We start from the raw sequence: 12,500 nt of genomic DNA, 5'->3' as shown, positions 1-12,500 counted from the left end.
TCTAGACTGCATGTCTCCATAGAGACAACAGGAACAAAGAACTGCATACGACTCCAGTTCAACCAACTCAGCTGGTTTGAGTAGTTTAAACCACCATACACCTCATGCATTTCAGTGATACATATTTTGCATTCCTGTGCTGTAAGCACTGATTTTACATTCCCCTGGGTTTCGTACAATAGAATGGCACTACATTGTGAATAGCCTTGGTAACCAATAGGAATGTCCATTCTGTCAATCTCTCTATATGTAACATACAAAATGAAATTTGTAGATGTTACAAAATAGTAGTTAACAATACTACATAGCAGCTAACCTGACATGTTATATTTGTCAAAACTGGCAGAGAAACTGTTATTTAAAAGCTCTACCGAAACTGTTATTTTTCTGCTGTTATTGAAGACTGTTCCCAACATCAAAGAAAACACAGGAAGTAACAGTTAGTAGACAATCTGTTTGTTTAGAAGTCATAGTCCAGTTTTAGAGCTTATATATTTATTTTCATCATCTAATTTATTACTAGTGTACATGTAGACAGGAACTACATTAACATATTGGGGGATGTTTGCTATTAGGATATTTGAGATGTCTATTTTTTCATGTCTTCTCAAAGTCACAGATGCTACTGTTTGGTTCTGAATATCATAGAAAAACAAACAAACTTGACAGAAAACAAAATGGCTGCCTAGACACAGTGGAACGGGGTATTCTGTGAAAAGAGATTAGTGGTGTTGAGTTGAACACCAGAGGTGCGTTCAAATCCAGCAAACACGAGGTGAACATTTGTGGCTATTGCATTGTTGCACGCACTTTCTGTTTACAGTGAATAATTTACAAAAGAGTTTACACAAAACATTCACATTTAAATGATTAAAGAAAAAAAAGTTTGCCACCAATTTTCGCCTCTGTTTGCCAAATTTGAATAAACTTCTAGGTTGAGGCTCAACCCTCCACTAAACTCGCTTCGTACTTTAACCCCCTTCCAGAAGTGGATCAATGTGACCCAGAACATCCCAGTGACAAATTCTGACACAAGCCCGAAAACAGCTGGTTCTAGACCGGTTCCATTCATTCCAGGATCAGCTGCGATCAGGGATCACAATGTGTAAGGAAAGTACAGGATTAATATTAGTAGTATTGTTTCGTTATAGTTACACTCAGTGAAGAAGATCCTGTTCATTGAGGTTTGTAGACACATTTCAGAAATACAATAAAAAGCTGTTTATGGGCACACACATCTCCGACCCTTTCTCGCTCTCTCTCTCCCACACGCACACACAAACCCAAACACACACTCTCTCTCTCTCGCTAACACACACACAGTAATCAACTCGATCACTGCACAATAGTTACTTCAGTTTTCCAGACAGGGAAAAAAAACAAAAACAAGCAGGACGGTTAATAATAAAGACCAAGCCTCTGACAGCAAGACCCGTTCTGATCAGAAGAGGCTGGCAGAGTTTCTCTGTCTTGAGTGTTGGGTGTGGTTGGCTGAAAACCTCTCTCTGTGTGATGTCCTTTCTGACTGACTTCAGACTTGCGTAGACCAAGTTAAATAGATTCACATCCTGTATCATCTTGACACGAGAGGAAAACATCTACTTAATAATAATAATAATAATAATAATAATAAAAAACAAATCACAAAAAAACAAAACAACATGCAGCTGATCTCAGACCGGCTGGTAGCGCCGCAGCTTCTTCAGATGCCTATATCATGGCTAGTCACTTCGGCCTCAGAGGGAAGGGGGGTGTTGAAGTCCTTACAAATGACCCAAATATGTCATTAATAAACCAGAAATGCATCAAAATCCCCCCAAACATAACTAAAAAAATAACACGTCAAATACAAAGAAATAAAAAAACACAAAAACTTAAAACAAAACAAAAAAAACCCCACAAAGACCTAACCTGCAAGAGTACATTTTTTTTGTGAACATTACAAACAAGCAGTAAAGCTGTACAAAGCCACTCGAGAGATGAACTCGTACTGAAAGCACTTCAAATCCAGATGATCTACTACTACATTATCAAACAGCACCACGACGCCATAATGAAAAAGATCTGTATCAGTGTCAAGCTTTATAAATACTCAACATGGCGCCCACGGGTCCTTTCCAAATTTTTGGAGGAGCGCTCATGTCTACGTCCATGACCATGTACAATGGGATGAATAATACAACAGGGCAGACAGAGATATGGAACACCAGAGAGAGAGAGAGAAAGAGGGAGAGAGAAAAGACAGGCAGAATAGATCAGATGGATGGCCTAGAAAGACCAACCTGAAGATCACAACAGCAAAGGGTGTGAAACAAAGAAAGCACTGTCAAAGAGTGACAGAGCAGGAGAGAGAAGAGACAGAAGTTCATGAGAGAGAGAAATAGAAAGAAATACAAATAGGACAGATAAAGAAATGGAGAGATAGTGAGTGAGTGAGTGAGTGAGTCAATGTGTGTGTGTGTGTGTGTGTGTGTGTATGAAAGTGAATAAGAGTCCTCCCGCATCTCTGTCGCCAGGCTCAGACATTCAGGCTCTCAGACGCGCAGGATCTCGAGGCAGTTGTTGTAGCAGATGGAGATCCAGTCGGGCTGCGTGGAGGCCCACTGCACGTTGTTGATCTCGCCCTCCGCCGTGTAGGCCAGGATGGGGTCCTCGATGGCCCGGGGCATCTGCTGGATGTCCCAGATCAGCGCCTGGTGATCGTCCGCTGAGAGAGGGATAAGTAGATACACAAGTAGATATTTCAGTTAACTTGCAGGTGTATTCAAATGGTTTAAAGGGAACCATTCCTTTAGGTGGGCAACTGTGGCTGGTCCTGGTGAATCAGCTGAGCGTCAGCTGACAAGCTAGGCAGTAGGCAGACTAGCATGGCCTGTCTGAATTAATGGTACACCTGATTATCTAAAACTAGTAAAAATCACATATGCACTCTTGTTATATGCCTGGTTGAGTTCAATTGTTTCAAAATTGAATGGGGGTGGGGGGGTGGGGGGCGTGATTACCTGCTGTGCAGATGTGGCAGGAGGAGTGGGGGGCCCAGGCGATGCCGTTCACACACGCCCGGTGATTGTTCAGCCTGGCCACTGGGGTGCAGGGCACTCGCACGTCCAAAATCACCACCTGGCAGAGAGAGCCCGCAAAGAGCAGCCATTAGCCTTAGCCATAACGGATACATGGTGGAGACACATGAGGCATTTAAACTGATGATGTGAGGATCAATGATGAATTCAGGGAGGGACAAAGAGAGGAAAATACACCGTGGTAACTAAGAAACATGAGAAGCAGTGTGGAAGGAGAAGGAAGTGACTAATAACACCAAAAAAAGAAAAGTAAATGCAGTCTCAGAGGAGGAGGTGGGGGGTAGGGGAGGAAGGAGAGATAGAAACTAAGAGAGAGGGACAGGGCTTAAGGCAAGGAACAACTAAATGCACAAAGAAATGTAATGTAAATGAATTAAATGAATCTGAATTCCGACACAGTGTCTGAAAACGAATTCTTGGAGGGAGAAAAAGAGGCAGAACCGTGTGTGTGTGTGTGTGTGTGTGTGTGTGTGTGTGTGTGTGAGAGAGAGAGAGAGAGAGAGAGAGAGAGGAACAGAAGTGGAGTTAGATTTGAATCTTCCTCTCGGCTTAGATACCACCCTGTGTGGGGCCTATAAATAGCAGGAGGTGTTTGGGTAATTAGGCCGAACAGTACAGTAGAGGAGAGGAGAGACAGAACTGTAATCTTCAGGACACAGGAGGACAGACAGAGGACACAACGATGAAAAAGACAGATGGAAGAGAGAGAGAGAGAGAGAGAAAGAGATAAATATCAATAGAATGGGCTTTAGAAAGTTGGGGGACAGAAAGACTATCAGGGACTCAGCTAATTTGACTGCAAAGAGGCAGGGAGACAGACAGACAAACAGGAATCAGGAGAGATGCAAACAGACAGACAGACAGACAGACAGAAAGACAGACAAACAACCCAACAGGCTCACCTCCATGCCGTCCATAGCCATGGTGGCCAGGTAGTTGGGGTCCTGCTTGTTCCAGCAGAGGCGCAGCAGTGGATGGTGCTGGGGGTCCTCGTAGATGATGGTGCTGTGCTCCAGGTGCCGCAGGTCGAACATGCGCACCGAGCCATCCGCCCCCACCGACGCAAACATGTCCCGACCTCCACCCGCCCGACTGAACGCAATGTCATACACCTGCAACGAACCAACAGAAAGCCAGCACTCTTTACAATCCCGATGCAACACTCCGGCAACTTTTTTAGACTATTATTATTAGCACCAATGTTATTACTTTTGCATAGCCACAGAATCCACATTTCACATGTAATATGTAAAATTATTTCACTAATTTATCTCCTAAGGCCTTGAGAACACCCCGTGTCCTGCAGATGTCCTCACCTCTTTGTCATGAGCGATGAGCTGTGTTTTGACGTGGCCCGAGACCAAGTTGACCCGACCCAAGACCTGTCCCGTCTCCAGCCCCCAGATGGTACAGGTGGTGTCTATACTGGACGTGCCTGAGGAAGAGGGGGTGGGAGGAAGAGGCCGAGAGAGAGGGATCCAAGAGAGGGAGAGAAGGACGGAGAGAAAGAGGGAGAAAGGAATAGTGAACAATGAATGAGGGAATGAGGATAACAAATTAGTCTACGAAGGTTGACACCACGTCGCACTGCGTTTTAATACAGAAAAGGTTTGTAGATTGAATCCATTCAAAAATATTTGGAGATCCAACACTACGTAGTGGTGAGCAAAATAGTAAATATTGCATCACAATATGGTCCACTATTGTCTTTAATGTCTAGAAGCACTTTTGTGTCTCAGTTCAATTCCATCTTATCTATTTAGTACCAACAGCATTTTGGTCTCAAAATGTTAAACAACAATTTGTCTACAAGCCTACTACATCCAAACACAAGGTCGACACAAGCCCCTTGTCCTTTTGCCAGAATCACAGATGAACCCTGTAAAGCCCCTCTTTGTGCTGCTTACCCAAAAGATTTGGGTCAACCTCGTTCCAGTCGAAAGAGGTGAGGGGGGCACAAAAGTCAGAGTTTTTGTTGTTGTTTAGGAGGCACTCCAGCCGTGTGTCAGTCTCTCCCACCTAAGAGGCACAACAAACAAACAATCAATCCAACGTTTCAGCATTAAAAGAGAACTGCTGACAATTATTTCGCTCTAAGGCATTACTAGTATTACTATTGACATGTGATGGCCAGAATGCTTCTGTGTGAAATTGCAGAATGGAGTTTCAACTCGAAGCTCCTGTGCAAAATGCGCTTTTGATACAAATGCAATGCTCAAACATAACACAAGGACAATCTTGAAGCAGCCTATGAATTTCAACATTGAGCTATTTCTGCAGAGAAGGAACCTGTGTGACATACATCATACAATTATGTCATTAGGCCTACCACCCTTATGCTTTGTGGGTATTGCAAACCCCAGTCGGCAATGAATGTTTTGCCAGAAACAGAACTGTGAGAGAAGACCCATTTGATTAGTTCATGAGCTGACTGCCTACAACACCACAAGATTATGACATCTCTCATGGTAAACTCACCCTCCAGATACGGAGATAGTCCCCACTTGTGGCCAGCAGATCGGGATACACCCCTTTGGTGTCGGGGATCCACATGATTTTTGTTGTGGGGTATGGGTGGTCAAAGGTGTTCCGACACACAAACTCTGAACTTTCCTCTTCCAGACCCACCAGCTGAACCTGCAAAACAAATCAAATGTATGCTCATTAATGCAGGTAACATTATAGCATACATACATAGATGCATAATACGCGTACACACACGGACAAATTGTATTAAGAGAGGTGGTATGTAGGCTAACTTATATCCGAGGTCTGTTCATTAGGTAGTTCAACTTTGGACAACAATCAAATTGGATATGGTTAAACACACTACGGTACTGTAAAATAACAGCATACCGTTACAGATATAATTCAATAACGTTAGCTATGAGGGCTCATTGTTGTAATTTAAGGACACTTTCTTGCCTTATTATTGTATTCTTCCACGAAGCTGCCAAGAGCCAGACGGAAGCGCTTGTCGGGCCGAACGCTCCAATTCATCGCGTACACAGTCCATGGTGCCTCGTATTTGTAGATCTCTTTTCGTTTTCCGTGAGACATGACTTTTGTTCCCCCTCAAGGGACTAGTTCAACAAATACAAAGGTAAACACGCCTCGCGACTGTGTGGAGTTTCGTGTAACCAAGTCTTCTTTTGTTTACCTGTCAGATTTAGCCTGCTAGCTGCTGGAATGCTAGCTGACTTAGCCAGCTAGTTAATTGGGCTTGTATTGCCTTATTTTACAGTGGACCTTGCGTGCTAAATGCTAATAGCAGATCACCACACATAAAAAAATAAAAAATACAAGATAGACCCGTATATAGAAACCCCGATAGATTCTGTGAATCCCGATGACACCCAAATGTGTGACTAACTAACAACAATGGCGGCTGCACCGTCGAAATGAAATTAAAATAGCCAACTAGCAAGCTGTTTATGATGCTAGCTACACCAATGGGCAAGTCTTCATGTGCCTTGGAAAACGTTGGAAGCTGCCGTCATCATTCAGTGCACTGCAGGAGAGCTTTCGTGGGCCGTGGCTGCGAAAAAATCGCTCCGTTATATCCCCAACTTCAGAAATTACAGTCGATGTCAGCAAGAATCATACAACAGCTGCAAGATGCCCATATGATTGGATATGACGGCTTTCGGATGTCCTCTTATGCGCGTAGACTCCAACCCGGAAGTGGAGTTTCGCATTTCCAGAGCTATTTCGAGTTTCGAAGCAGTAGGGGATGTGTGTTGTCGTAGTGCAGACAACGAGCAGAGGCGCTTAAACATCTATGAGGCCATTCCTTCAGTTGAACCATGGGCTACGTTAGCCTATCTTGACATATAGTGTGCCTTTTTTTTATTTACTAATGGAGATATCATGCTTCTTCACCTCCTTAAACTTTTTTAGGCCTACCAGGGTTCCCAACCTTTTTTGGCAGGTGACACTATTTTTGACATCACAAAACGTTGGCTACCCCAATCATGCACAACAAGGTATGTTCATGCACATGGGAAAAACATTTGTCCCAGTGAAAACATCATTCACGTCACTTCATGGAAACTGGGGGATAAAATATTTTTTTGCTAACTGATCCTGACTTAACTGGTAGAATGTGTGGTTCCCAAATTTCCAGTTTTTCTTGATTACTTTGACCCTTTTGACACCCCCACCCACCCTTTTGTAGAACACAGATTAACACAGATGCCATTCAAGCAGTCCAAACTCCTGTTTTAGATGGTAATAAAACCATCTGCTCTCAACCACTAGAAACTACCTAGGCCTACATCAGTAGAAATCACTGAAGCACCCATTGACACTCCTCCTGCAGGCCTTAAAAGGTGCAGTGTTTGTGTGGCTATACTTTATGTAATAGATGTTATTTTTATTTTTTAATTAGAATTACAGTTTTTTCCAATCGTTTACACACTAAAATCAAGATTAACAGACAGTTAACAATACTTAACACTTAAGAAGCAAAACGCCTGCGCAGAGTAGTACAACAGTAAGCACAAATTCAGCTTCACACTTTTTGCGAAACATTACACACAGTGAATGTCAAAACGTAAAACACATTTTCACGCCTTAGACACAGATAAAGATTGTTAGGTACTTCCTTGTCATTATAAAGCCCTGGCTTGCCAATGACCACACCAATGAACAAATTGAATAATCACATCCACCAGGTGTGTAAGCACACATGTGCAAAATTGAAAACGCAGCACTCAGGTGTGTTATGCTCGATCCTCGAGGGGCGTTCCCACTGATCTATAACTAACACTGGATAGACTATCCCATTGTTTTCGCCCCATCATTCACTATGTCGATCAGTGAGGATCGAGGCCAGAGGAGCGAGGGAGGACGTATAAAAGCCCAAATGAGAGGCACCCATAGCCTGTGATGTGGTGAACTCTTATGGCCTGATCCAGCTAGACAGAGAGATGATTAGAGTATTATGTATTGTTGTTACTTGTTTGTATTGTTGCTTTAGTTTTTCTTCAGTGACTGTAAGTGTACAGTACTTTTTGTTTGTGTACAGATTTTTATTTTTCTACACTTTACAGTAGCAAGAACTATAATTTTGGCATTTTCTGTTGATTGACTTGTCACTGTAACTGAACATATGGTTCAGTGAAAGAAAGAAATATTGTCTGCAGCATCAGTTTTGTGCATTGCTTGATGAGGGTTCATCAAAATATTTTTGTCATCTAAATTATCCTAATGCTCTCAAACAATATGTCTGAATAAGATCCATATATTGGAAGAGGGTTTTTACAGATGTGTTTTGAATTTATTGTGTTGGTGTGTATAAGATAGCGACAGTGTGGAATCATTCAAAGAATGTGTTAGTGATATGAGAACAGTATAAGGTTTTATCAATGTGTTTATTGTTTTGACAGAAATATTTCATTTTGCTAACAATCTGTTATGTTCTGCTGATTGGGTGTTGTGTTTGGTTAATTGTGTGATATGTTTAGACAAAAAGAGCCCCGTTTTCAAAATTGTGTGTAAACGATTGGAAAAAACTGTATTTAGAATCAATACAATTGGGTCATTCCGTGTCAAATCAGACAAAATCCAGGAAAATGGTTGCAGCACCGACTCAGATTTTCTTCAAAGTTTGTCTACACAATATTTAGGTTCCATAACTAAAATCTGTAAAACATTTTTGTTCAATTCTATTGTTTTCATTGTCTTTTTGCCCTTGCCTTTTTACACTCTCTAAATGACCTTATCTTGGAGGCCATGTTAAGGTACTCATATCTTAAAAAGTATCATTCCTAGCCTGACTAAACTTTATAGAATGGAAGACAAGCATGTTCTCAGTAAGATTCAATGATTAAATGTTTGTACCACAGTCTCATTGGTTGTACAGAAGTCCCTAGTTTCTGAAAAAACATGCAAAAAAAGTGATATTGAGGGTCTCAAAACTTTTTTATTGGGACACACCTGCCATCAATGAGTCTTTTCTATAGAAGTATAATCCTTTGTTAATGTTGTCCCAAAATGTGAAGTCTCCCAATCAAATGAATTTGACAATAATAAGGATAAAACAAGGCATGTTTGTATTTTTGTGTCATTTTCATGCAGCTGAAAAGCTATGTGGGGTAGGTAGTAGGATCATGAAAATCTATGTGGAAATAGAAAAGTATATGGACATGTAGTGTGTAAAGTTCTAATATTGCATCCAAGCCCCGTTCACAGAATAAATGCATGTAGTTACAGGTGTTTTGGTAACACCAGAATAAACATTTACAATTAAAAAAGTGAAGTTTGGCACCCCCCTCTGGCGAAACAGTAGCATTTTGCTACTTTTACAAGGCATTAACAAAGGTAGCTATTTGAATGGAATGGAAAGGCTATATTTTACTTCTCGTATTCAAAAAGAAGCAGAAATTCCTAATACCTTGAAATTGAAAAGGATACCAAATACACCGAATTATGTTCTTGAAATTATGTTTTAACGATTAATCTAAAATAGGCCTTTCATTAGCTGGTGGCTGTGAAGTTCTCAAAGGCCATTTGAATATCTTCATACGTCTTGCACTGTTCAGAATGCCACTCAGGCACCGCAGCATGATGTGCAGGTAGGGCAATATGTGTCTATGATGGAAAATGGTGGGTAGGGTATGCCTTGGAGAAGTCAGAGGAGCTGGAGGACTACAAGGTCAAATTCCTGCACCCCAGTGGACCAGCTGCCATTCATGTGCTGTGTGCTGTGCCAGCCCCAGCCACTACTAGGACAGGACGGCAGTGAAGATATTCAGATGGCCTTTGAGAACTTCACAGCCACCAACTATGAAAGGCCTATTTTAAATTAATGGTTAAAACATGATTTCAAGTACATAATTCGGTGGATTTGGCATCCTTTTCAATTTCAAGGTATTAGGAATTTCTGCTTCTTTTTGAATACGAGAAGTAAAATATAGCCTTTCCATTCCATTCAAATAGCTACCAGAGTTAATGCCTTGTAAAAGTAGTAAAATGCTACTGTTTTGCCAGAGGGGGGTGCCAAACTTCTTTTTTTTATTGTAAATGTTTATTCTGGTGTTACCAAAACACCTGTAACTACATGCATTTATTCTGTGAACGGGACTTGGATGCAATATTAGAACTTTACACACTACATGTCCATATACTTTTCTATTTCCACATAGATTTTCATGATCCTACTACCTACCCCACATAGCATTTCAGTTACATGAAAATGACACAAAATACAAACATGCCTTGTTTTATTGTTATTATTGTCATGGTTATTTGTTGTGGAGACTTCAAATTGTGGGAAAACATGAATTAACTGGCGTATTTGAAGAGGAAATAGTGACTGATACCAAGTGAAAAAGATAAACAGTTTTTTTAATACCCTAAATATCACACTTAATGCACGTTTTTCCAAAATTGAGGGCCCTTTCGAGAGTCAAGAGACATTTAGTACAGACTTTAAATTGTTTACACATGCTTATTATGAGTTGATCTTCCACCCTAGAAAATTTGGGGAGGCTAGGGAACATATTTGTCAAGATATTAATGCCCAGACATGGCATGTGTTTTTCAAGCTGTAAAAATTAAAGAATTTCAAGGTCTAAAAAAGATATGAAGACAGATGATTTCCACAGAAATATTTCACAGGCCTTGGTTTTAGGACCCATTGATGATATACACAAAGTTTGAACAAAATCTGAGACGGTGCAGCAACAATCTTATCTGATTTGACACGGAATGACCCAATTATCAATAGTATCTTCTGGATCCAATTCTTTGCAAGAAGGCAAATTTGACAACAAATGGCGATATGAAAGCCGCATACAGTAATAGGCTACACTGACAAGCAGTGGTGCACTGATTTGCACTGAGTGCTCTATTTTATGTATTTTTTTGTCCACTGTTTAATGGCTCATACACCCATTTGCAAGTTGTGTTGTTTGAAGGCAAAATTTGCTTTTGTTGCATTAAACGTTTTGTCATGATTAGAGCCCTTTGAAAACAAATGTGTCATTCTGACCATGAGTGCCGCTGTTTCGGCCTGTGCGTTAACTGTTTTGAAAAATGTGGAGTTTGAGTTGACTGCTGCATTAAAGCAATCAAGAAAAACTGAAGCATATTGTCTCAGAATCATATCCGGGCATTTGACCTATCCAAGCCCACTGTGAACCTTTGTAAGAGGAATGTGGGCATAGTGTTGAGGTCACAGACTTGTGTATGTACTACACAGTGAAATACTGAAGTGAGAAGGTTGGTGCACTGAGGGGTATATCCTGAAACAAGATTACTGGCTTACCTACGCAACTTTGAGAGCTACCGCTGATTTCAAAACATTATGCCACTTCAGAAGCAATTACATGCAGTAAATCGTTCTATTGAAGATTAGTGGGTATACTACCGAGGAGGTAACCGGGGTAACCTGTAATTGCATCATAGTTTTCTCTGCTTCAGCAAAGGCTCCTTTCAAGTCGTTTTTATAAGTGGATGAGTGAGCAAGTAAATGAGAGAGTAAAGTTTATCTGTACAGCCGGTTTCTCAGACAAAAGTCATAAATTAAATGGTGGGCAAAGTACACAGTCTGTAAATCATATCATCTCATCTCAAAAGTGTTCATACATGGTCTACTGTATAGCTAGTGTGTGACAGCTGTGAGAACTGTGCTGACTCATCAGCATTTTTCCTTAGGGTCTTGCCCATGGAATTGAATTGGCGAATAGATTTTGTTTAGTTAATAAATAACTGTATACTCTGTCCATTGTTTAAATTAGGGCCCATAAAGTTTATTTAGTGTAGACTGTAGAAGAAGTACCACTATACTACCACTTGGAGGGGCTAACAGCTCATTCTTCTGAAAGCATGCATCTTTACAGTGTCTGTCCATGACAGCAACTTAGTCTTGGAAGCTTTGTGATGTACTTAGCTATTTTACATAGACCTATCTTAGGCTACTGCACGTGTTTCCCATTTAGGTGAAATGCCAATAGTGGCACTGGTCAGTTCCATCCTTCATCGCAAAGGTGGAATTGAATCCATAATGAAATCCAACAGACAGAGTGACTAATTTACCAATGATATTAATGGATGTTCAGAACTGCTTATTGTCCTCATATAAACCACAGAAAATGTTAAATATATGCATTGTGCAGCATTATTGCAAATGCAAAAATAGCACAGGGGTGTTGTCCATATTTCTGTGATAAATGTGAGTGTTGTTTGGAATTTACATAACAGTTCATTGTAAAAATGTGTAGCCTACTAAAGCCTATCTGAGAAAACATGACATTAAAGAGATACCACGATGGAAGGATGTTTTCTTGTATTAATTTATATGCCACACACAGTATAAATGTATCTCAAACATTTTTACACATCAAAGCACTTCATTATTCTCTACAATATTTCACATATTTGCACCAGATTGTATTCATATGGTCAAGTCAGTGA

General features: G+C 40.7%; 3 protein-coding genes across 3 annotated transcripts in view; 1 reads left to right on the top strand and 2 right to left on the bottom strand.

Moving 5' to 3' along the window:
- Positions 1 to 491, top strand: part of kcnh6b (potassium voltage-gated channel, subfamily H (eag-related), member 6b) — a 15,356-nt gene extending 14,865 nt beyond the window's left edge. The window contains exon 12 of the mRNA XM_062525720.1: positions 1 to 491. This exon is cut by the window's left edge and continues 404 nt beyond it. The gene's annotated coding sequence lies outside the window, so the exon portion shown is untranslated.
- On the bottom strand, positions 479 to 6,728 carry LOC134069596 (DDB1- and CUL4-associated factor 7-like). The gene is made up of 7 exons (XM_062525589.1): positions 6,006 to 6,728; positions 5,559 to 5,717; positions 4,988 to 5,099; positions 4,397 to 4,515; positions 3,983 to 4,192; positions 3,003 to 3,120; positions 479 to 2,707 (listed from the first exon to the last, which is right to left on the bottom strand). The coding sequence occupies exons 1-7, from the start codon at positions 6,138 to 6,140 to the stop codon at positions 2,535 to 2,537; spliced, it is 1,026 nt and encodes a 341-aa protein (XP_062381573.1). The 5' UTR covers positions 6,141 to 6,728; the 3' UTR covers positions 479 to 2,534.
- Positions 6,729 to 12,361: 5,633 nt separating this feature from the next.
- erbb2 (erb-b2 receptor tyrosine kinase 2) overlaps positions 12,362 to 12,500 on the bottom strand; it is a 32,089-nt gene continuing 31,950 nt past the window's right edge. Inside the window, exon 27 of the mRNA XM_062525588.1 lies at positions 12,362 to 12,500. This exon is cut by the window's right edge and continues 4,835 nt beyond it. The gene's annotated coding sequence lies outside the window, so the exon portion shown is untranslated.

The sequence above is a fragment of the Sardina pilchardus genome, chromosome 22, assembly GCF_963854185.1.
Source record: "Sardina pilchardus chromosome 22, fSarPil1.1, whole genome shotgun sequence".
Lineage (NCBI taxonomy): Eukaryota > Metazoa > Chordata > Actinopteri > Clupeiformes > Clupeidae > Sardina > Sardina pilchardus.
This window is presented reverse-complemented; position numbering and strand designations above follow the sequence as displayed.

Coding starts and splice junctions, on each gene's coding strand:
- LOC134069596 (XM_062525589.1), bottom strand. CDS start 6,140: ATGTCTCACGGAAAACGAAAAGAGATCTACAAATACGAGGCACCATGG. Junction 4,193..4,396: donor TCATCGCTCATGACAAAGAG/GTGAGGACATCT, acceptor GGTTCGTTGCAG/GTGTATGACATTGCGTTCAG. Junction 3,121..3,982: donor TGGCTATGGACGGCATGGAG/GTGAGCCTGTTG, acceptor TCTCTCTGCCAG/GTGGTGATTTTGGACGTGCG.